General features: G+C 44.0%; 1 protein-coding gene across 3 annotated transcripts in view; it reads left to right on the forward strand.

Moving 5' to 3' along the window:
* TOP3A (DNA topoisomerase III alpha) overlaps positions 1–26234 on the forward strand; it is a 1120433-nt gene that overhangs the window by 763362 nt on the left and 330837 nt on the right. For all 3 annotated transcript variants that reach the window (XM_044089591.1, XM_044089590.1, XM_044089593.1), the window contains one exon: positions 17598–17711. In XM_044089591.1, coding sequence (XP_043945526.1) covers positions 17598–17711 — 114 coding nt within the window. The remainder of the gene's footprint in view (positions 1–17597; positions 17712–26234) is intronic.

Raw genomic sequence — 26234 nt, forward strand, 5'->3', positions numbered from 1 at the left:
GGGCAAAAGAAGCTCTGGTTCCGGAAGTCTCAGCAGTTCCGGAACACTCAGGACTCCTTCTCCCCCAGAGGCAGAGGGGGACAAGGTGGATGCCGGCCCAGAGGCAGAGGAGGACCGAAAAACTTTGGGTCACGGGAACCTTTTTCCGATCGACCTACGCCGCAACCATGAGGGGGTTGCCCGACTGCTCCTCCCTGGAGGCAGTCAGGGGCGTTTCTTGAGACACCTAGCCGTATGGGAGTCCCATCACGTCAGATCGCTGTGTGCTTCAAATAATATCCAGAGGTTATTCAATTCCCTTCATAAACAACCCACCTTTTACAAGATGCCTCCCGGACGTCCCACCCGCTCAAAGGGAAGCGGCAGCTTTGGAGATAAGAAAGCTGCTAGAAAACAGAGCGATCTAGCCAGTGCCCCTAAACCAATCTGGATCAGGCATCTATTCCAGGTTCTTTTTGGTGCCAAAAAGACAGGGGACTTAAGGCCGATTCTCTACCTATCTGCGATGATCTGTCCGTTGCCAAAGAAAAATTCCAGATTGTCACTCTTCAATCCATCCTGCCCTTCCTGCAGGTGGAGGACTGGATGTGCTCGATAGACCTCAATGATGCGTACTACCATATTCGAATGGACAGGTGATCCAGGAGGTTCCTCCGCTTTTGGCTAGGAGCCAGTCATTACCAGTTCAAGGTCCTACCCTTCGGTCTCACCACAGCCCCCAGGGTGTTTACCAAGGTCATGGCAGTTGTAGCAGCCCACCTGAGGCTTCAGGGCATTCAGGTCTTTCCGTACCTGGACGACTGGCTTCTCACTGCCTCCACCAGGCATCAACTTGTACTAACCAGGGATTTCTTCCTTCAGTTATCCACCTGGCTGGAAATCACGATAAATTTTAAGAAGTCTTCCCTTCAACCTGTTCAAATTTTAGATTTTATAGGAGCGAGAATAGATTCTCTTCAGGCCAGGATATTTTTGACTACAGACAGGCTTCACAGCTTGGCTCTGCATGCATTGGCACTCCTTCAATCCCCTGCACCACCAGCGGAGTTAGTCCTGAGAGCCCTAGGGTCCATGGCAGAGCTATAAACCTCTTTCCTTGTGGTCATATGCATATGAGAGTTTTATAGTGGACGTTACAGGTTCAGTGGTCTCTACTACATCAGTCTCTAGATTTTCCGATCCCTATGAGCAGGGTGTGCAAAATGTGTCTCTCATGTGGTGGCTTAACTCCCAGGAATTGCGAGAAGGATGCCCTTTTGTTGCGCCCTCGCCGCAAGCCACAGTGACCATGGACACCTCCCGTTTAGGGTTGGGGGCACTGCTCGGGTAGGACTGTCCAAGGCATGTGGACTCAGAGCGAGACCGTTCTGCATATAAATATTCTGGAGATGAGAGCGGTCCTTTTAGCATTGCAGGCCCTTCATGCCTCTCTTCCTCTGGGAACTATTGTTATCCAGTCAGACAACATGTTAGTGGTCTGGCACATCAACAAACGGGTTAACCAGGTCTTATCCACTTTGTTGAGAGGCCATGAGAGTATGAGAATGGGCGATCTCCACCAACCATTTTTTGATAGCAATGCACATTCCGGGTTGGTCCAGCATCTTGGCAGACAAATTGACCAGGACTATCCTTTCGCTTTACGAATGGTCTCTGAACCTATATGTAGCGGATCAGATCTTCCTCAGGTGGGGTCAGCCTTGCTGCAATCTCTTCGCATTGCCGTACAACGCGAAGTGCAGCGAGTTTTTCACTCTAATTCTCCCAGAGACGCTCTTGTCCATGCTTGGCCACCTGGTTTTCTTTATGCATATCCTCTGCTTCCTCTCATGACAAAGTTTTTACAGAAAGCTCGTCGGTTGGGGAGCAGAGTTATCCTCATAGCACCATTCTGACCTCATCAAGTTTGGATGTTCATCGTGCATACAGCTGCAGTCATTACAGATGGGTTATCCTGCCGTCAGGTGGGTCCTCGGTCGGCCGAATTCCAAAGTCTAGGTCCGGCGTTGGTTGTCGTCGCTAGTTCCCTGACGTCAGTGCGGCAGGGGTATAAAAGAGGCAGCCAACGCCATTTTCTTCAGTCTTTCTTGCTGCGCGGTGCCCCGAAGCAGAAGCAGTTCGCAAGTGCCGGTCGGCTAGCTCCTGAGATTTACGAAAGTATTTCAGCCGAAGTCTTCTTTAAAGCTAAGTACCCTGTTGGGGAAACTTTTCTTGCCTCAGACCGATGTCAGACAAAGTTAATAATTGCATTTCTTGTGGGAAGCAAATACCGCATAAGGATTTCCACTCTTTCTGTATACCTTGCTTAGGCCCAGACCACGACGTCTCTGCCTGCCTTTTTTGTGCTAGGTTCAACAAGCGCACTATTAAGCGCCGGGCGGAGTTCGCCCTTCATTATTTTGGTAAAAAATTTAATTATATCATGTCGTCAGATACACCGACACCAGTTTTGAGCAAAAGACGCAAAGATAAGGACTGACGTCCGAGGTCCGCACCGAGTACTGAGACCATGCTTAGGTCGACTACCGGTTCTCCGGTTCTCAGCGAGGTGCCTACGCAGCCCCTGAATACCGATGAAACTACATTACCGGTGACTTCAGTACCCGAGGTCGCAGGCTCCTCGGTCTCCATTCCTACTGCAGATACCGACGCCACTCTTGGCGCGGAAACTCAAAATTTAGTCAGGCCTGCCATTTCTGAAGGCGTCTTCAGGCCTTCCACCTTCTCTATTAAATCCTTCACTAAATCTAAAGCAGCCATGAAAGCTAAAAAAACAGGGTCCTCAGACCTACTCTCAAGGCCCCATGCCTAAAAAGCAAATGCTTAAAATGGATGAGGATTTGATTACTCTCATCAGGGGCTCTCAACCCCCCTCTGACAAAAGACCCAGATTGGAGGAAGACTACCCTTCCTCAGACCAGGCTTCCATTACCTCAGAACACTCTGAGGGACCAGGTTTACACCTATTCCCCTTTCGAAGACTCTGATGCTGAGGAGTCTATTCCCTCGGTCTCCCCCCCCCAGAGGACTACTCTTTTGGGGAAACCCTGCATACATTGAGGGAACACTTTCACTGGGAAGGCCAAGACTACTCAGATTCCAAGAAAAGGCTCAGGGAATTTCTACTGCTCCCCCAGCATAGGCCCCTGGCTATCCCTCCTGTTTTAGATATTTTGGATGATGTGTACACAGAAGCCAGCCTTAATCCAGATTCTTTACCTCCAGCCCCTGTTAAACCAGACAGGTATTACCGGGTTCCTGATTCCCACCAGTTCCTTTATAAAAGCCATACTGCTGACCCAGAAACTATTTCACAGGGTCCCAAGGGACCCTATTTCACAGGGTCCCAAGGGAATAAAGGCCTCTACTGCTAAAAATCCTTTACCTTCAGAGAGAGATTCCAGAGCATTAGAAAGGTGGGGGAAAAAGGTGTATACATCTGCCACTTTAACCATGAGGGCATTAAACTGTGTGAGTTCCATATGTTAAAGTACCAACAGTTTTTGTTATCTCAGTTGAAAAGCAAAATGACACAAACAGAACAACCAGATTTGAAAGAGTTGCAGGATTTGTTGCATGGTGCAGAGCAAGTGGGTAAACATACCTTGCAGTGTGGTTTTGATGCTTTAGAGGCCTCATGTAGAGCTGCTGTCATGGGGTCTGTTATACGTAGACATGCTTGGCTCAAAGAACAAACCTTACCAGATCATGTCAAAGCAAAGTTATTAGATGCACCACTTCAAAAAGATGTATTGTTTGGTGTTAAAGCTGAGGAGGTACTGAAGAAAATGGAGGAAAAAGTGAAATCAATGCAAACAGTGAAAGATTTCCTGCAGGTACAACCTCCATGCTTCAGCAGAAACTGGCCTTCAAAAAATTGGTCCTTTCCAGCCATGGACAGACCTCAAAGGGGCAAATACAGACGCCTAAGGGGTAGAGGACAACTTCAAGGATCTTATAGAGCAAGACAATGGCAAGCACCAGCCCCAAGAGGTGGAGAAGATGGATCACAGTCATTTAGAAAACAGACACAATGACTTCCCCCTATTCCTGCCAAGCAAAGCTTTAATGGCAGCACCTTTGGGCGGAAAACTGGCATTATTTTCAAAAAACTGGCATATTGTTACAAAAGACAAATGGATTCTGGACATTATAGACAGAAGCTACAGGTTCCACTTTCACACCCTTCCAAAAATGAGAGGCATGCCAAACCTGCCACAAAATCAAAGGGCAGAGGCACAAAGACAAATTTCCGCTCTCATGGACGTGAAAGCGATTCAAGAGGTACCTACAAAAGAAAAGGTCAAGGTTTTTATTCCAGACTATTCCTGGTACCAAGGAAAGACAAAGATTGGAGACCTATCTTAGACCTCTCCATCCTAAACACATATCTACAGGTGCCAAAATTCAAGATGCTCACATTACAGCAGCTTCTTCCCATGCTGGGCAAGGAGTCTTGGCTGGTAACATTGGACCTCAAGGAGGCATACCTGCATGTCCCTATCAGACAAGATTGCAGAAGATACCTCAGATTTCTTGCAGGTTCAACCCATTACCAATTCTCTGCATTGCCCTTTGGCTTATCTACTGCGCCCAGAGTGTTTACGAAATGCCTGGCATCAGTAATTGTGCAGACTACAAGGAATACAAATCTACCCATATCTGGACGACTGCCTGATCCAAGCGGACAGCAAGGACATTCTATTGCAGCATCTGGCGTTTGTAATAAAGCTGTTAAACTTCCTGGGATACACAGTGAGCAAAAAGAAATCAAAACTAATACCTTCTCAACAGATAATTTTCCTGGGTGCCAGCTTAAATACAACCACCCAGATGGCCTACCTCACGCCAGACAAACAAGGGCAACTGTCTCACTACTTCACCAAAATGGTAACTTTCACCAGGCTAACTGCAAGGAAAGTCCTGCAGGCGCTGGGATTCATGGCATCTTGCATCCTACTAATCCCATGTGCAAAGCTGCATATGAGGAAACTACAATGGTACCTAAAAAACTTATGGTCTCAACAACACAGCCACAGCTTGGAAACAATTATACCACTCATTCCAGCTTTCAAAAGGAATTTTTGTGGTGGGCTCAAGCATGCCAAAGAAACACAGGTCTCCCTTTCTGTGTGCCTCAAGCAACTCAAAGCATCACAACTGACGCCTCAGACTACGCCTGGGGAGCTCACATGGCAGATCAGTGCATTCAGGGAAAATGGTCCCACAAAGAGAAGCACCTACACATCAACCAAAAGGAGATGCTAGCCATGCACAATGCTCTTATGACCTTCAAAGACCTACTGCATCCAGGCCACTTATTGATAAGGACAGACAACACCACAGTCATGTGGTACATAAACAAACAGGGGGGAACTCATTCATACCCCCTGTGCAGGCAAGCCGTGACCCTATGGAACACAGCACTGGAATTGCAAATTCAACTACAGGCACAATTCCTGCCAGGGAAAGAAAGCACACTGGCAGACAACCTAAGCAGAAATATGACAAATCCACACGAATAGAAGTTGCATCCTCAAGTTTTCTCAAAGATAACTCAGGCATGGGGACAGCCAGACATAGATCTATTTGCTACCCACAGAAATTACCAGTTGAAAAAATTTTGTTCAAGGACCTATCATCCACAGGCCTGGAAAGTGGACGCACTCTTTCAATTGGGCAACATTGACGGTCTATGCCTTCCCTCCTCTTCCTCTGCTGACCAAAGTTCTATTAAAAGCCAGAGCAGAGAGGCCACAAATTATTCTCATTGCTCCAGACTGGCCAAGACAACACTGGTATCCTCTCCTAAAGAGCCTGACACACTCCCCACCATGGATCCTTCCTCTAGTTCCTCTTCTGTTGTCCCAGCACAACTACAAAACCCTTCACAGCCAGCTCAAAACCCTACATCTAGCTGCATGGAGAATACCTTAATTTCCCAACAGACTCTCCTCTCCAAGGAGGTGCAGGATGTCATCCTGGAGGCCAGAAGACCTTCTACTAGAAAAGCCTACTCCGCCAAATGGAAACAATTTTGTTCCTGGAATCAAGAAAGGGGCCAGAATCCTAGGGTAATAAATATATCTCAAATTTTACAGTACCTAGCTGAGATGTTAAACAGTGGCCTTTCCTTCTCCTTCATCAAGATCCATGCTTCAGCCATTTCTGCACAATACAACACAGACCCTCCTTTATTCTCACATCCTCTCTTAAGGCAGTTCCTCAGAGGGGCAAAAAATATAAAGCCCCCAAGGAAACCACTAGTTCCAGCTTGGGACCTCAACTTCGTATTGGAAAAGCTGACCCTGCCCCCCTTTGAGCCAGCTTCTTCAACAGAGCTACAATACTTGTCATGGAAAACATCTTTCCTTCTGGCTATCACCTCAGCACGCAGGGTTTTGGAACTACAGGCCCTCATGGCTGTGCAACCATTCATCATTTTCCATCAGGACAGTTTCCTTACGAACCAACCCTACCTTCATGCCAAAGGTAGTATCCAGTGTAGCTTTGAATCAGACTATCCACTTACCTACCTTTTATCCAAAACCACAGAACAAAGGAGAGAGACTACTACATTCCTTGGACATTCACAGGCAACTTTGTTATTATTTGGACAGAACAAAGCCATTCAGGAAATCTGAGCAACTCTGTGTCCTATGCTACAGGTGCTCAAGGAAAGGCTATTTCCAAACAGACAATCTCAAAATGGATAGCCCACTGCATACGCTTTTGTTATTCATTCCATGGAAAATCTGTGCCTGCATACATCAGATCCCACTCCACCAGGGCCACAGTACCTCTGCAGCTTTCCTCAGGGGGGTCCCTACCAAGGACATTTTGGAAGCAGCTACTTGGAGTTCAGTGCACACTTTCTCCAAGCACTACCACCTTCCACTATACTCAAAATCTAGAGCAGGTTTTGCCACAGCAGTCTTGCAGGGCATCCTCGCTCCTCCTAGTTCCACTTAGTGCCTACCACCCTTACTTAGCTTTGGGATTCTTCCCATCTGTAATGACTGCAGCTGTATGCACGATGAACATAGTACAGATGTCCTTCAAGAATGCAACTGCAGTCCTGACATATGGGTTGTCCTGCCTCAGGCAGCCCTTCGGTTGGCCAGATTCCAAAGTCTGGGTCCGGCGTCGGCTGATGTCGCCTCCTCCCCGACGTCAGAGCGGCTGGAGTATAAAGGCATCAGCCGACGCCATCTTCTTCAGTCTTTCTTGCCGCGCAGTGCCCGAAGCAGAAGCAGTTCGCAAGTGCCGGTCGGTCAGCTCCTGTGTTTTCAGTTACCGAAGTCATCTAAAAGCTAAGTACCCCGTTGGGGAACATTTTTTTCTTGCCTCAGCTGATGTCAGAACAAATTGAGAAAGTTAATAATTGTTTGTCTTGTGGTAAACAAATACCTCATAAGGACTTCCATTCTTACTGCCTCCCTTGCCTGGGCCCAGACCACGACGTCTCGGCCTGTGCTGCCTGTGCTTGCTTTAATAAGCACACTCTCAGGCGCCGGGCAGAGTTTGCCGAAGACTTTTTTGGCGAATCCTACGCTTACAACATGCCGTCGGAACAACCGACAGCACAAACTACCAAAAAACGAAAGGACCGGGACCGACATCCTCGGCCCGCGTCTTCCACCAATATAACGCCTAAGCCCTCCGCGAGTGCTTCGGTCCCTTCGGAAGCGGTAATTCAACCGCTCCAGGCCAACGACACCGCGTTAACTCATCCCTCGGTCTCGGAGACTACACCGGTGCCGGTTGTTGATTTTCCTCCGGAAACCGAAGTTCTGGATCTACCCGACACCATTCCCGTGGACAAAGTTACCCCTGCACGTGGGGCAGCTAGGCCTCCTGTATCCTTGTCAATCAAGGCCATTTGCACGTGCTAAGGCCGCCAGCCAGGGCCAAGGCCCATCCTAAACCTACTCCTCAGGCCCCTTCTTCTGACAGACAAATCATGTCTCTGGCTGCAGATCTTATTTCTCTTATCAGGGGGTCTCAGCCTCACCCAGACAGAGGTTCTCAGCCGCCTGCAGAAAAAAGGCCTAGAACTGAGCAGGCAGACAACCTCTCTTCAGATGAAGCCTCTGGGGATTCAGAGCATTCAGATACCCAAGAAGAATCCTTCCAGGCCTATGAGGACTCTGATGCTGAGGAATCTATTCCCTCTGCCTCTCCTCCAGAGGATTTTTCTTTCGGTGAAGTCCTCCACTCCATGAGGGAACATTTTAAGTGGCAGGGTCAGGAATTTTCTGATTCCAGGAAAAGGCTACGACCTTCCTTAAGTTACCCCAGCACAGACCTTTAGCTATCCCTCCAGTTTTGGATGTCCTGGATGATGTTTTCTCCGACTCCAGTGCTTCCTCTGATTCTCTCCCTCCTGCTCCTGTCAAGCCAGACAGATATTACAGGGTCCCTGACACTCACAAGCATCTCTTTAAGGCCCACTCTGTGGATCTAGAAACTATTTCACAGGGCCCCAAAGGAGTGGCTACCTCCTCAGCCAAGAATCCACTGCCAGCTGACAGGGAAGCAAGGTCCCTGGAGAGATGGGGTAAAAAAGTTTATACCTCTTCCACCCTTGCCATGAGGTCACTTAACTGCCTTTTTCATATGTTTCAGTACCAGGATTATTTACTGGATGATTAGCAGAAAAAGATAGCCTCTCCTGAACCTATAGATAGAAAGGCATTGCAGGATTTGGTTCATAATACCCAGCAGGTTAGTAATCATTTTCTACAGTGTGGTTATGATGCATTGGAGGCTTCATGTAGGGCAGCTATGACAGGGGCTGTTATCCGTAGACATGCTTGGTTGAAAGAACAGCCACTGCCAGATCATGTTAAAGTAAAGCTCCTGGACGCACCTCTGGCTAAACAGAAGCTTTTTGGTGCTAATGCTCAGGATGTGTTGAAATCTATTGAGGAGAAGGCAAAATCAGTACAGACAGTAAAGGATTTCCTCCAGGTTCAGCCACCAAGGTTCAGCAGGAATTGGCCTTCAAAGAATTGGTCCTTTCCAGACTCTGACAAGTTTCAAAGGGGAAAGAACAGGCGTGTACGAGGTAGAGGGCAATACCGATGCTCCTACAGGGGACGCCAATGGCAACCACAAAACCAGAGAAGTGGCACAGGTAGTTCACCTGCACGACAGGGACAATCACAATGACTTACCTTTCACTCCACCTACCAAGGCTCAAAGAGAAGCACCTCTAGGCGGAAAATTATCTCTATTCTCAAAAAACTGGCACATTATAACAAAGGACAATTGGATTCTGGACATAATAGACAGAGGTTACAGGTTCCACTTCCATACCTTACCAACAGGACAAGGCATGCCAAACCTGCCACAAAATCAAAGGGCAGAGGCACTCATAGAAGTCGCAAAGCTGTTACAAATAAAAGCAATAGAGAAGGTTCCTCCTCAGGAACAAGGCCAGAGATTTTATTCAAGACTGTTCCTTGTTCCAAGAAAAGAAAAACAATGGAGGCCTATATTGGACTTGTCCGTTCTAAATACTTTTCTCATGGTGCCAAACTTCAAGATGCTGACGTTACAGCAACTTCTTCCTATGCTGGGCAAGGGGTCTTGGCTGGTTACTCTGGACTTCAAGGAGGCATACTTGCATGTCCCATCAGACACAGTTGCAGAAGATACCTCAGATTTCTTGCAGGAACAGAGCACTATCAATTCTCAGCATTGCCGTTTGGCTTATCTACTGCGCCCAGAGTATTCACGAAATGCCTGGCATCAGTAGTGGCACATTGCAGACTCCAGGGGATTCAAATATACCCTTACCTGGACGACTGCCTAATACAAGCAGACAGCAAACAGACCTTGATAAAACACTTGGATTACGTCATTCAATTGCTGCAGGCTTTGGGATACACAGTCAACATTCAAAAGTCAAGATTACTGCCATCCCAAGAGATTATATTTCTAGGAGCAAAACTGGACACACAGCTACAAATGGCTTTCCTCACAGAGGAGAAACAAGAGCATTTAACAGCTTACTTCAAAGGCCTAGCAAAATTAACCCACCTGACCGCAAGGAAGACCCTGCAGGCCCTGGGGTTCATGGCATCTTGCATTCTTCTAATCCCTCTGGCAAGACTACACATGAGAAAGCTGCAATGGTACCTGAAAAGCTTGTGGTCGCAACACAGCCACAACCTAGAAGACATAATACCACTCATACCATGCCTGCAAAGGGAATTTTTGTGGTGGGCTCAAGCAAGTCACTTAAACGAAGGCATGCTTTTCAACAAACCTCCAACAAGTCAAACTATTACAACAGACGCCTCAGACCATGGATGGGGGGCGCACATGGACGGCAGATGCATTCAAGGGCAATGGACTCCCATGGAGATGCATCAGCACATGAATCAAAAAGAGATGTTGGCAGTGATACATGCAATAGAAGCCTTTGGAAAATCTCTTCAGCAAGGTCATCTGCTAATAAGGACAGACAACACCACTGTCATGTGGTACATAAACAAACAAGGGGGCACTCATTCCTACCCCCTCTGCAGACTAACAATGATTCTTTGGGAAAAGTCCCTGAAACTGAACATCTACTTGCAATCTCAGTTTGTTCCGGGCAAGGACAATATTTTGGCAGACAGGTTGAGCAGAAATTTCTTGGATCCACACGAATGGATGCTACACCCACGCATTTTCTCACAAATAGCATCTGCATGGGGAAGACAAGACATAGACCTCTTTGCATCTCATCTCAATCATCACCTGGAAAGGTTCTGCACAAGGATACACCATCCTCTAGCTTGGAGAACGGATGCTCTTTCCTTCAGCTGGAATGCTCTAACAATTTATGCATTCCCTCCTCTACCTTTGCTCACCAAGGTGTTACTGAAGATCAAGGCAGAACAACCAAGAGGAATCTTGATAGCTCCAGACTGGCCAAGGCAACACTGGTATCCACTACTACTGAGCATAACTCACACCAAACCGTGGCCCTTGCCTCAATGGCCTCTGCTCCTGACTCAACACAGTTACAAGACTGTTCATCAGAACCTGCAAACCTTAAAGCTGACAGCTTGGAGAGTTCAATGACTCAGACCCATGACTCCCTCTCCGAAAAAGTTCAGGAAATTTTGCTGGAGGCACGCAGACCTTCCACCAGAAAAACCTATTCGGCCAAATGGAAAAGATTCACCATCTGGAATGTCAACAAGGGCCAGGATGCATCATTGATGAACATACCTCAGATATTAGAATACTTGGCAGAAATGTTTCACAGTGGCCTCTCATACTCTTCCATCAAAATCCACGCTTCAGCTGTTTCAGCACATTACAACTGTGATCCACCTGTGTTTTCGCATCCCTTGCTAAGACAGCTTCTAAGAGGCATAAAGAATATCAAACCTCCAAGGAAGCTACCAATTCCTGCATGGGACCTCAATTACGTCTTGGAAAAATTAACTCTTCCTCCTTTTGAACCAGCAGCATCTTCAGAAATGCAATTTCTCTCTTGGAAAACGGTTTTCCTGTTGGCAGTCACCTCAGCAAGAAGAGTCTTTGAGATACAGGCCCTCATGGCAGTTCCACCCTTTCTCATCTTTCATCAGGACAGAGTTTCCCTTGGGACCAATCCTTCATTCATGCCTAAGATGATATCCAGAGTGTCTCTAAACCAAGCAATTCACCTGCCTACTTTCTTTCCTAACCCTCAAAATAAAGGGGAAAAGCTGCTGCATACTTTAGACATTCACAGACAACTACGCTACTACTTGGACAGAACAAAGTCCACCAGGAAGTCTGACCAACTGTCTGTTTGTAGCCTATGCTGCTGGAGTGCAAGGAAAAGCAGTCACCAAACAAACTATCTCAAAATGGATTGGACACTGCATCAGATTCTGTTATTCTTTTCATGGAAAAAGTGTGCCAGCTAATATTAGACCACACTCCACCAGAGCTATGGCCACATCCACAGCTTTTCTAAGAGGAGTGGCTACAAAAGACATTCTAGAGGCTGCTACATGGAGCTCCGTGCATACATTTACCAAACACTACAACCTGCCATTATACTCCAGATCCTGAGCAGGCTTTGCTTCGGCAGTCCTGCAGGGCCTTCTAGCAACACCATCTCTTGCTTAGTCCTACCACCCCCAGCTTGGCTATGGTATTCAACCCATATGTCAGGACTGCAGTTGCATTCTTGAAGGACATAGTACAGTTTTGTACCTACCATAAATGTAGATGTCCGATAGATATGCAACTGCAGTCAGGTTTTCCCTCCCTCCTACCCCTCTGTTTTTCCCCTTTTGGGTCCTTTCTCCCCTTACCTATCAGCTGGGGATATATATTATGGTGTATCTGTTTATTACTGTTGTGCATGTCTGGTTTTATCTGTTTATCCATTCACAAAATTTAGCCTTCCTTGGAGGGCACCTGGCATCTGGGGCAAGAAACACTGAAGAAGATGGCGTCGGCTGATGCCTTTATACTCCAGCCGCTCTGACGTCGGGGAGGAGGCGACATCGGCCGACGCCGGATCCAGACTTTGGAATCTGGCCGACCGAAGGGCTGCCTGAGGCAGGACAACCCATATGTCAGGACTGCAGTTGCATATCTATCGGACATCTACATTTATGGTAGGTACAAAACTGTACTTTTTGTTCCTACCATAAATGTAGATGTTCGAGTGCTCATACAACTGCAGTCCAAGTTACCCCCCCTCTGTCCCCTCTTAGGACAGGCCTTGTGACAAACACCTTTATCATACAACCTATTTGGGGTATTCTTTTATGGTGTATTTGCTTGCAACTACTGTTTTTTGATTTATCTATATTGCATGTTTGCATAACATTATGTTTGCCTTCCTTCTGGGGGCACCTGACATCTGGGGCAAGAAAAACTGAAGAAAATGGCGTTGGCTGCCTCTTTTATACCCCTGCCGCACTGACGTCAGGGAAGAAGTGGCGACAACCAACGCCGGACCTAGACTTTGGAATTCGGCCAACCGAGGACCCGCCTGACGGCAGGATAACCCATCTGTAATGACTGCAGCTGTATGAGCACTCGAACATCTATATTTATGGTAGGTACAAAACTGTACTTTCCCTTGTCTACGGTCTCATCTCTTAGCTCCGCCGTGGATCTTGGATCCCGTTACAGATTTAATTCGTCATCCATCGGGAATTGCTCCCCCGAATCTGGACAGCCTCAAGCTCACAGCTTGGTTACTCCAGTTCCATTAGTTGCTAGGACTCCCGGTATCTCTTCCTCAGTTAAATCCATCCTGAGTGGCACATAAGTCCTCTACCAGGAAAGTCTACAGTAGCAAATGGAAACATTTTTCCATTTGGGCTTCAGAGAGAAATCTGGATCTTTTACTGCTACGGTTCCAGTGTTGTTAGACTTTTTGTCTCATATTTTCCAACAAGGGGCTAGCTGTTACACAGTGAAAGTACAGCTGGCGGCTATTTCCCATTTTCATGTTGGGGAAAATTCAGACTCCCTAGTTGCTGCCGGAATTTGCAAGACTTTTTTGAAGGGTACTTTTCTTCTGAGGCTTCCTATTAAGAATCCTTCTCCGCCGTGGGATCTGACTTTGGTCCTTCAGGCTTTGGTCGCACCCCCTTTCGAACCTGTGGCATCAGTTGACTTAAAATTCTTATCATGGAAAACGGCCTTCCTGGTGGCTATTACTTCAAGCCCTGTGTATGAAACCGCCTTACCTAGTGTTCTACAAGGATAGAGCATCTCTCAGGACTAACCTGTCCTTTCTACTTAAAGTTGCTTCAGAGTCAAATATTACTCAGTCGATTAATTTGCCTGTATGCTTCCCTATTTTCAAAATAAAGGGGACTATAAACTTCATTTACTTGATGTGCACAGGCATTTACGGTTTTATTTACGTAGGTCCAAACCTTTTCATAAATCTGATCAGCTTTTTGTTTCCTTTGCTAAACCATTTTTGGGAAAGCCAGTTTCAAAAGTGACTATCGCTAAATGGATTTCGCTTTGTATTTTGCAAGCTTATAGAGAACTTGGATTACCAGCCCCAGAAGGGGTGCATGCTCACTCTACCCGTTCTATGGCTACTTCAGCTGCATTCTGGTCTAGAGTTTCCCTGGACGATATCTGTTCGGCTGCTACCTGGGCTTCCTCTCACACCTTCATTACTCATTATAAACTAGATTTGGTGTCTAGAGGAAGGGCTTCCTTTGGCTCTGCAGTGCTCCGGAATATCCTTCCTTAAGGGCTTCCCAAGATTCAGGTAGCTGGGGACTCTGTCCCACAGGTTGATGATCAAATGAAGTTAACTACTTCCGATAAAGAAGTTATGTACTCATCATAACGTTCCATCTGAGTAGTTAGACTTCATTTGTCAGCAACCTTCCCTCCCTCCTTCCCCCTGACCTTGCTGGTTATTTGTCCTTTTGGGCTTGATGTCCTGTATGTGTTGAGCCTGATGTACAAGTTCGGGTCAAGTCCTTTTTGGCTTAGGTTGTTGGGTGTCACATTGTTAGGTGGCAAACTCGATCTGAGGATTGGAAGGAGGTTGCAGGGTAGTATGGGTAAGGAAGAGGAGCTTGGAACTTGGATTTTTAGCTTGTTAAGCTGCCAGCTCGGATCCGGAACCCACAGCTTGCTGACAAATGAAGTCTAACTACTCAGATTGAACGTTATGGTGAGTACATAACTTCTTTTTATGGTGAGTTGCTCACACAACTGCACTTTCATGGTTAAATATAGGAAGGACAATACCAGTGGTAGGAAAAAAGTTAACAATATAGGTCAGCCATTTGACAGCAATTAGGTCTGCAGGTCTGAGAAAAGTAGGATGCCGTTTATCCCAAGTTTGGCTTAAGGTATACGTGAACCAGATGTTAGTATTTAGGGGATGCCCTTCATTTAGATTGTTGTTGTAGTTGTTTTTACTACTGGGATTTAGCCACTAGGTATCCCTGTATTTCTAGACTGACTTCTAGAGCTCAGGTTCCTTCCTCCCTTGTGTGGTGTTTCTCAAAGCATGCCACTGTGTGACAGATGTCTGCCTACATCAGCATAGAAATTTCTTGATGCAGTTCATGAGTATAGGTGCCACATTTGTAGTCAGCATCATAAATGTCTGCCATTCTGCATGTGGTTGGCCGGTTTTTGAACTTGGGAGAAGATACAAATTGCATTGCAGAACCATCTGTTTCCCTATATCTGATATTACTGGGTACTGGATATTTTTGCATTGAGATTGCACTTTTGTCTGGCAAAAAAAGGCATATGTGGCTGTGGTAGGTAAATCCTTCACAAGGACTACCACAGTCACTATGTTTTTTGACTGGGAGTAGATCAAAACATGCTGCATTGTGACTGCTGCCAAGACTTTAGCCCATTAGGCTACATAACCTAAAATAATGCCTTAAATGGAGGAGACTTGAGACGTTAGCCTGTTCATGGTAACCAATGGGTCTTCTGTCTCCTTCTCTGATCATCATCATCATCCTCATCATCAGCCTCTTTTTTCCCATTTTTCTACATGGGGTTGGGGTATCGTGTTAACTGTCGCCAACTCTCTCGATTCAGTGCCACACTCCTGCCTTCTTCAACACTCATGCCTGACTGTCGCATATCTTCTTTCACACAATCCATCCACCTCTTTGCTGAACGCCCTCACTTCCTCTTACCTTCTTCTTGTCTGTCCCAAATCTTCCTCACCAGATTGTCTTCTGCTTTTCTACACATCTGCCCAAACCACCGTAATCTGTTCTCTCTGATCTTTTCTGCAATTGGAGCTACTTTGGCTTCTTCTCTTATGTCCCTCATTTCTTCATCTGTCCCACAGTGTGCATCCTATCACCTTTCTCAGGCACTTCCATTTCCATCACATCTAGCTTCTTCAACTGTTCTGCCTTTATTGCCCAGGTTTCTGTACCATACAGTAGTACTGATCTCACCACTGTCTTGCATACCTTACTTTGGTCTCCACTTCAAAAAGAAATTCAAAAAGAAGGAGAAAAGAGGCTCATGAGACCGAATGCAGGTGCCCAGAATTCCCAATGTATTTGAGGGTGCTGGTTCAGGTGAAGTACTTTTTTTGCAGACCCTAGACCAGATGCTTCCACTTTCAGAATCCTCTGGCTATGCCCCTATGAGACCACAATATCTGAGGAACCAGGAAAATCCACCAGGACCTATCCTTTACATTGCTATTCCTTGGACAAATGAACTTTGCCATAGGCAAATGAGTTCTGCATTGTTATTTCTGAACAGGGACGAAGGACCCCCATGATACTGGCTAGGGAGATGATTGAAGGGTTTGATGTGGAAATTCATTCTTCCCTTGCAGAGGCTAGGGCTGTCAAGATAGATCCCTATTGAAAATGATCTAAAGAACCTGAAACATACCCCCCCCCCAGTTGACATTTGCCAAACTGGCAGCAAGTGGGGTGCTTTTCTTCTCCCCTATCTTTGCATGTTTCCCCTGAGCTATCGTTTAACCTGCCCCAAGGCCTATGCAAGGCTTCACAGGCCCTGCAGCCAGACATTGAGCCTTCAGTGTCACAAGTTACAGCTTCCAAAAGGAAGGCAAGCAACTTTCCTGCATAGGAAGTAGGGACTCAAGGAACCAAAAGGAAGGGCCTGGATTATTCCTCTCATGTCTTCCCCTTTTGGTTTTGATTCTGACACCAAAGGCAGTATTTTATCTGATTACCCATCTGAGGAGATTTCCTTTAGAGAAACCCTTAAAAGGATGAAGGATTTTTTTTAGATAGAAAGGTAGAGAGTTATTAGAGGTGTAGAAATGATGCTTTAATTTTTTTGGCCCTAGATGCACCCGATCTAGTGGCTCTTCTTCCTATCCTAGGAGATTTAAGAGGATTCTTTCTTGGCATTCTGCCAAGAACTTAACTGTCAGGTCCTTGCTCCTAAGAAACCAGATGGACTGTACAAGGCTGTCACAAATCCTTAGACAGGAATCCGGTGGAAGATCCAGCTGTGGAGTCTATTGATCCAAGAAAAGGTCCTTACACAGAAGTCCAGTAGAGGATCCAGCTGTAGTGTCTATGGATGAAGTAAAAGATCCAAGTTTGTTCTTGCTCATAGTACTCTTCCCAGTGACAAGGAAAGGTGGAGCCTCAGACAGATTTTGGGAACCATGGCCATGAGAGCTTTCTGCAAGACACATATGACTGAGTTCCAAGTGACTCTCCTGGACCACCTTGTTGATAGAATTGTGGAAGTGTCTATTGCAGACCGGGTGGCGAAATTGTTACAGCTCAGCTAGATGACCATTCGGATAGCAAAAGCATCTCATGAACTGTGGTTATGATGCTGTTGATGAAGCATCCAGGGTATTGTATATTTAGCTGTGTTCAGTCTCTCTTTGTAGGTGTGGGACAAATGTTTTGCTTCCGTAATATTAACTATGGCATCAAGCAGCAGTGCAAAACAGGGGTGTTGCCCAGATGTTTAGAAGAACTGAATTAGGCTTTCTGCCACAAATGGAAGGGACACTGCTAGCATGTCCCATGTATTAGTCACTTCTAAAATAACAGGCAAGTAGCTACAATGTTTCTCCACTCTTCATCCCTTTTATGATAGTCTTTTTTTTTGTTTGCTTTTAGGGACTGATGCCACACATGCAGAACATATTGAGACCATCAAATCTCGAACATATGTAGGGCTGACTGCGGAACAGAGGTTCCTGCCAGGCGAACTTGGAATGGGACTAGTAGAAGGTAAGATTTACAGCATTACTCATTTCCAAATACTAAGTCTGTGCTTTTTAACTGACAGATCTGATGTTGTCCATTTCACAATTCCTCACTTCCAGGTCCTAGGAGCCAATATCGGATCTGATTTGGCCACTTTTACAAGACTGTGATCTGAGCTCCCCACAGTGCTTCACAATTGCTCTAACCTCTCAGATCTTATTTGTCATCATTCACCACAGACGTGGTCCGTAGCTGTCGAGCGTTGTTTTTGGGAAAGATAATTATTATTTTCTTAAATATATTTCTAACTTGTCTCAGTTTCCTTTTGTGACTACTTTTATAGTGTAAAGAAACTTTTTTGCTATTTCTACTTCCCTGCCCAACTGTAGTTTTTGTTTTGAGCATTAGGACGCCTTCCCCTCCTTTCACTTTATCTCAGTGATTCGGCACTTTTCAATTACTTCACACACACACACACAAAAAAAAGTTTAGATGTCGCTATTGTAATTATTATATTATAGTTATTTTTTTATGCTTTTTCTACAGTTGTTGCTAGCATTATCTACGTAGTGTATGGGTGTGTGTTGGACCAGATAAAGCAATGAGGTTTAAAAGATGCACTTCTTGTGGGCACAAAATCCCAAATTCTGATGCCCGCAAGAAGTGCATCTGTTGTCTGGGGTCTGAGTATCTGTAGGCTGATTGTGCTATATGCACGGCCTTCAATCCGCGTGCCCTATCAGACTGTGGGAGCAAGTTTGTTTTGAAAGGGATACTCCCTGCTTCTGGAGCTCAAACTTCCATTAAGCTCGAAGAAGCTTAAAAGAAGAGCTTCCCCATGGGCCTCTTCTCATGCTGAGAAAAGGCAAAGACTACTGGATCCAAAGTTCTCAGATCCGAGTACATCTAATGTTCCATTGGATCTGATAGCTTCCACGGATCCAAACCCGGCTTCAGAAAAAAACTATGGATCCATTGTTTTTACCAGATCCAGCTATGATGATCATAGAGTTTCCTACCCCAAGAAGGTCCTCCTCGAATCCAAGGTCTCGGAGCTAACACTGGTATTGGTGCCTAAACATGTATCTCCAGCTCCTACCCCCAAGGTTTCTTTGCCAACAAAATCCAGACACACTTTCGGCTTCCTTTAGATCATCTTGGAGCCTTCTTCACTCAGACATGGACAGGATAATGCAGAGTTTTCTCAAGGTAGAGATAGATTTGGGAGTTTTACCATCTCTGTCCCATCCACGATCCATGAGCTCTCCAACTCCAGCTTTTCATGCTCCTCGTTCGATCCAACCTGCTGCTTCAGACCCACAGGATCTATTTTTTTCCGAGGGAGTCATCGACAGATCCAAGGATAGTGCTTTCATAGACTCCATCAGCTTGGTTCCAATGCCATCAGATTGGAGCTGGTTTTGTATCTAAGGTGTCTGTGACAACTCCATGGGATTGGTTTCGGGTCCAACATTGTCGGATATGTCCCTTCCTCTTGGAGTTTCGGACTTCAACAGCTCGGGTCCGATGCTATCTGGAGGCTTCGGATCCGGGATAGGCTTCACTCCTTCTGCTCTGATAACTTTGGCTTCTAGAGAGAGGGAGGGGGTCTCCTCGAGTCTTTCAGCTTTTCACGTGGTAGAGACGACTTTCGCTAAGCCTAGATCTGCATCCCCTCATCCCCCAGGTCCTAGTCAGTCCGCATCTCATCTAAGCCCTGATACCATTCATCCTGTCGCAAGTTAGCCCCCCCCCCCCGTATGAACCTCCAGACTACTACTGCCGCATCATAGAGTCCCACACTCTTCCGATTTCTCCCCTGCACCCCCTTCAGTGGAGGTACTTTGCAAGAAAAAATGCAAGAGGAGGCACTTGGACTCCCATCTGGAGTCTTTAACTGAGGACACCGACTTCGATGAAGGAGAGGGATCCCCAAGATCTCCATGTGGAAATGTCTCCTTTGGAGACATTCTGGAAATATTGAACCAGAAAGTTGATTGCTCCTGTCAACCTCCTCCTTCTGAAGAGTCTATGTTTCTGGAGGTCTTCGGGGCGTGTCCATCTACGTCCTGGGCGACCCCCTGGTGGATGAGCTTATTGATCTAGTCTCTCGATGAGCATGCAAGGAACCCGACACGGTGGAGCCCATACCCAAGTGTTCCAGTAAGTATTTAAGCCCTCCTAGTGACAGACTTCATTGGAGCAAGGATGTGCTGTTTGATGCTATTGTGGTGTCAGCAGCTACTAAGAAGTAGCTAGCTGAGCAAAGCTCCACTGTCCAGCCCCTGAACAGGATAGGCATGATAAGCGCATCTGTGCCTCAGCTACCTTCAGTCTGAGAGCATTAAACTACCTGGCACATTTCACCTGATTGCAAAGAGATTTGGTAAAAGAACGAACTCTCTCACAGAGACCTTGTTGGAGGACGACCTCAAGAAGGTGTCTCCCCAATTAGCCACTCTTTCTTCCCTAGCTAATTCCTTAATGAGGTTAATTTCTAACTGCAGAGTGCACCTCTCGAGCAGCCAGAACAGGCATAGCCTTAAGGAGACATGCTTGCATGAGGCTGTGCAGGTTTGCGGAACCCTTTAAGGTGTCTTTCAGCAATGCCACCGTCAATGGTTCCTCCCTCTTCAGACCATCTGTCAAAGAAACTCTCACAAGCAGCAAGCAGGAGGGAAGGAACTAATCTGTGATAGGGATCAAACTTTCTACCCTTCAAAGGACCTTTTCAAGGAACCAATGAGGAGGATCCTCAAGAAGATTCCTCCTGCAGAGGCAGAGGAAGAAGATTTAATGCCAGACGCTGCCCGAGAGGTAGAGGTGGTCCGCAAAGTCAGGGCTCCAGAAAACCTTTCTCTGACCAACCCTATCAGCAGTCCTGAAGAATTGCCCAACTGTCTTGCTCTGAAGGCAGTCGGGGACCGTCTATCATTGCACCTAGATGCCTGGACAAAACTAAAAAATAATTGCTGGGTGCTAAACATAATATCTAGAGGTTACTATATTCCATTTTCCCTTCCACCTCCAAGTCGCAGGAGGAATCTGTCTGACATGCCACCCAGTCAGAGAAAGTTTGCCTTCCAAGAAGTTCAAAAACTTCTACAAAAAAGAGCCATTCAAAAGGTCGGACCAAACAACAAGGGTCCGGAACTTATTCTTTTTGGTGACAAAAAAGACCAGACCGTTGACTGATCTTGGATTTAAGCAAACTAAATCCATATGTGAAGAAGTCAAAGTTCCTGATGGTTATGGTACAGTCCATCTTGCATCTTCTGCACAAGGATGAATGGATGTGCTCTGTAGATCTCCAGGACCTGTACTGTCATATCAAAATAGACAGATGGACCATCTAGGCATCTGCGCTTCCGGCTGGGAGCCAATCATGATCAATCCAGAGGCCTGCCCTTTGGTCTCACCACAGCCCTTGGGTGTTTACTAAATGTATGGCAGTGGTAGCAGCTCACCTGTCTATGATTCCAGGTGTTTCCATATCTGGAAGATTGGCTCCTTACGGCATCGAAAAGAATCAACTGCTCCAGGCCACAGAGTATCTGCTGTGGCTCTTCAACCAGTTGGGCATCATGATAAACATAAAGTCAAAATTAATTCCTGTGCAGAGCCTGGAATTCATAGGAATGCAGTTGAACACAATTACCCAAATAGCAGCGTTACCTCAAGGTGATTATCTCTGAGACAACAAGTACATACCCTTCTGGACTTGCCAGCTCCTCTGGCAAGGCTAATTCTGAGAGCGCTAAGTTCGATGTCAGCAGCAATCCTTCTGGTACCTGTAGCAAGATGTTTCATGTGAGTACTGCAGTGAACCCTTGCAATTCAGTGGTACAATTAAATAACCACTGAAAAGGTGTCTCAATCAAAGCGGAGCCACTGTAAGTACAACGAAATTGCAGCTCCAATCCAAGGCCCATAAACGTTCCAAAAGCTTTATTAAGAAGTACAAACAGAATAAAACGTCGACCTAGGTTTCGTCCGTTAAACGAACTTCATCAGAACACATCTCCCTACTTTCTAACTCATTTAATACAAATCCTCAAGGAACTAATTGAGCCTATTAACCAATGAAATTGATGTGAAATTTGAACAACAATAAATTAATTAATCATTACATTCATCAATTAAAAGCAAATACAAAGACATGAGCCCCGTATATATGTATATATATGTATTAAGTAAAAACCATAAATACCAACTGCTATCTATGTCCGTTGAAATACATTAATCCTAATTTAATTGTGTATTTTTAATGTAACTAAACTATCAGCCAGTACATATGAGAACACATTGCCATGTAAAGTTGTAGCTAAATAATGTAATGCAAGGTTAAAAATTGTATGTTATATATGTATATGTATATCTCTGATATGTCATACTAACTATAAACCTATATTGTAATACAAATAAATAACATAAGCAATGAACAACTGAAATTTAAGTGATGGGATGTCTAAAAGAAAAATTGGGAAGAAATAATATTTGTGTATGAGTATTAATAATAATGATAAAATTAATAATATTTATGTTTTTATATGATAAACTGTAAACATGAACTATAAAAATGACCCAACGATGTAATAAAATTGATTAATGTTGTTGTGTGAAAATCTATTATAAATGTATATATATGTATAAAATTATCCACTTATAAATATACAAATATAAAATGTGTGTATAATGTATAAATATAATGAATAAATAAATAAATGTAAATATGTATAGATATAAATATATGTATATGAATTGTTATGAAAATTATATATTATGAAGAATATATATATGTACAAAAATAGTATATGAAAATGTAAAAAAGGTAAGAAATATATATATATGTTATATATATAGTTTGTATAAATATATATATATATATAAATACGTTATATAATGTATACTGTAGTGTCAAATTGGTAACAGGGAACAGTAAAAACCAAAAATAGTAAAAACCAAAAATATGTGTGATATAATAATCCATAAACAAATGGATACACACCCACTAGGACCCCTTAATGCTGTTCAACCATAAAATGGGCTTTATACTAGTGTATTCATTTAGACCAGGGTGTTGGTTGGCATTAAGTAGTAACTGCAACTTCAATTCCAACACATCTAAGTTGTGTTTTGTTAATTTCCCTTGTAAGTCTAACTGTTGGTGGACAATCCCAAAAAACTTAAAAGAATGGTTTTGAAATTGATTTATATGTCTAGCAAGGGCATTCGTTAGTTTATTGTTCTTAATACTCAATAAATGTTCTTTAACCCTGTCCCTGAGTTGTCTACTAGTTTTGCCTACATAGAATCCCTCACAATGTTGACACATGGCTATGTAAACAACATTTTTGGTATAACAGTTTATATATTGTCTAATCCTAATAGTGTGTCTATTAACAGTCATAACAGTGTCTGTGTTAATCATATACTTACAGGTTGAGCATCTTCCACATTTATAATTGCCCACCCGTTTAAAAGAGTCACTGTCGGTGTTGCTATTCACACCCTCAAATATATCCTTAAAAGAAGTGTCCTTCCTAAACACATATTTTATGTTCCCTACAAACATTTCTCCCAAAGATTTATCTGTACTTATAAGTTTCCAATTTTTGTTAATAATGTCCTTTATATTTGAAGAAATGCCATTGAATGTGGTAATATACAAAGGAATATTATTGCAAATGAATTTACCCACTTCTACAACTTGGCTTGAATGGCTTTCCTTCGTAATATAATCATTACTGAGTAATATGGGTTTATATACACCCTTCTTCCTTTTGTATATCACTTCTTTGGCTATATCTCTACAAAATTCAGATGGATAACCCCTATTAACAAATAAAAGACTAATGAATGCAATTTCCTGCTCAAAGTCCACTTCCTCACTGACCATTCTTGCTGCCCTCACCATCTGTCCTTTGACCACTGCTTTTTTTTGGTGGTGAGGGTGCCAGCTGTCAAAATGTAGGTACGAATTTGAGAAAGTGGACTTCCTGTATATATTTGACACTAACTTCTTACCAACCTTGTCATAGGTTAGCTTAATATCTAAGTAACTAATGCTTTCTTGACTAGTAGCATGTGTAAATTTTAAAAAGGATACACTATTGTTAATATATTCTAAAAAACAATTTAAAATACCTTTCTCCCCTTTCCAAATGATAAATAAATCATCTAAAAAACGACCATAAAATTTAATATATTTATAATATTCTGAATTAACACATAATTTACTTCCCAATAAGTTAACACAAAGTTTGCGAAGCCCGGGGCACAGGCTGCCCCCATGGCTACACCACTAACCTGTTTGTAATAAGCCCCATCGAAAAATATAAAATTGTTTTTTAATACAATGCCCATAAGTTTCACTAAAACATTAATCTTATTCTGGTCGTACAGGTTGGTGTAGTACAACTGTTCCTCTAACCAGTCCAGACCTCTATCCTGGGGTATAACTGTGTATAAATTGCACACATCCATGGTAACAAAAATGTCGTTTACTTCAAACTCTACGTCTTTAATTTTACCCAAAAAGTCCCAAGAATCCTTGAGAATGTATGAAAAAAATGCAATACCTGACTTTAAGTGGTAATCCAAAAATTTACTGATAAAATGTGTCTTGCTTCGCTTACCATCTACTATTGGTCTAAACTTTAGGTTGTCCAACCCTTTGTGAATTTTAGGGATGCCAAAAATACCACTAATCACAGGGAAATCATTCTGTAAAAATTGCCATTCATGTTCATCCAATTCTCCTTGATATAGCATGTCAAATAGTGTTGTGTCAATCCTCTTATTTGCTATATTTATCTCGTTCCTACTGACCTCTGTGTATGTATCATCAACTAACATTGTATTCATATATGAAACGTAATCATTACTATCCACTATCACAATGCCATTACCCTTATCGGGTTTCATAATTCTAATGTTCTCCGTAGCCAGAATACTACCTAAAGTAAGTTCCTCCTGTTTGGTTAAATTTTTCTTTTTACAGGATTTCCGGTCGTATTTGTTATAGGCATCCCTAAAATCATTTTCGGTCACCTTTTCAAAAACTGCTATTTTGTCGTTCATAGGGGGATTATAGGTGCTGGGTTTGGACAGCCTATTGTTGCCATTCTCAATATTTCCCCAAGTGTTACTCTGATACAATATTTTCAGATTTAACTTTCTGGTAAATAATTTCAAATCAATTATACTGTTAACTAAATTACCCCTCCTTTTTGGTACAAAACTGAAACCCTTGGAAAACAATTCTACACAGTCTCTATCAAAGGAGTGATTAGTGTAATTATATAACTTAAAATCGCCCTTGTCATTCTCAACAACCTTTGGTTTAAAAAACAATCCGCATCCCTTGTGTCTTCCAAGTATTGAAATATCATTCATCTGTGTATACCCATCAGTGTCCACTATTAAACTAGTGTTGTGTTCATTGCAATTCTCGGCATTATTTAAATTAAATTCAGTCAGTACCTCTGTTTGCACTTGTTCTACATAATCATGAATTGATAAATTCATCAATACGTCACTAGTACTTGTGATATTTGACTGCAAACCCCCATCACTTGACATAATCGTGCGTTGATACCACATATCTGTACCACCATCACTACCTAGTACCGGATCGGTGCTAGGGTAAATACATGTTTGAACGTTAACATTGGACTCAGTTACATCAAATATTTGCATCTGCTCATCGTCGTCATGAAATAGTGAAAAAATTGAATAATTGTTGTCCGTAGTGTAAAAACCCTTATCACTATCACGTGACATTGTATTACAACAATCTAATCTACAACTACTATGATGAATATTGTCATTAGATCCAGAAACACTCCGTTGTGCTTCACAAATTTGAACGGCACTTGTACCGTCTCGTCTGAGTCGGTCTGCTGTTGGGGACCGAACCGTGTCACTCGTACTACATCCTTCCGTATTTAAAATTTTATGACCCAATGTCAGCCGTGGTGTACTACACTCGTACACAAGGGTATCGTACGAAACATTGTCCATGTCCACACTGTCGCCAGTACCAGTAATAACATAATGTTCACTAAGTACATCCCTATGGGAATCCTCCCGTTCACGTTGTGTATGAAACTGATCAATACCCTCAATCTCAACTGAAGAAAAATTACTCATGGTAACCGAATAAATTTCAGCAATATCCCTACTACCAATATTGCAACCATGGATAGTATTGCATGACCTTGTCCCAAAACCAACAGACGAAGGTGTAAACATAAAGGGATCAAGATGCTTACCCAATACCTCAACGTGGTGGACGCCATCGGCTACTTGCGCGCCCCCCATCCGTTTTTTTGCGTTTGAAAATTAACCTTCCCATTTTTCTCCGGGTCTCTTCTGGGACGAACAGCTGAAACACCGTATTCTTCCTCCTCTTCATATTGGTGTTGCTCCCTGAGCCTCTTTGATCTCCTAAGAGCATCACCCTCTCTTACCTCGTCGCCCTGCCGGAATCCATGACACTCAGTGTGTAAGGGGGATGTGATGTCATCCAATACATCGAGACGA

Source organism: Protopterus annectens, chromosome 12.part0, assembly GCF_019279795.1.
Source record: "Protopterus annectens isolate FY-2018-M chromosome 12.part0, PAN1.0, whole genome shotgun sequence".
Taxonomy (NCBI): Eukaryota; Metazoa; Chordata; order Ceratodontiformes; family Protopteridae; genus Protopterus; species Protopterus annectens.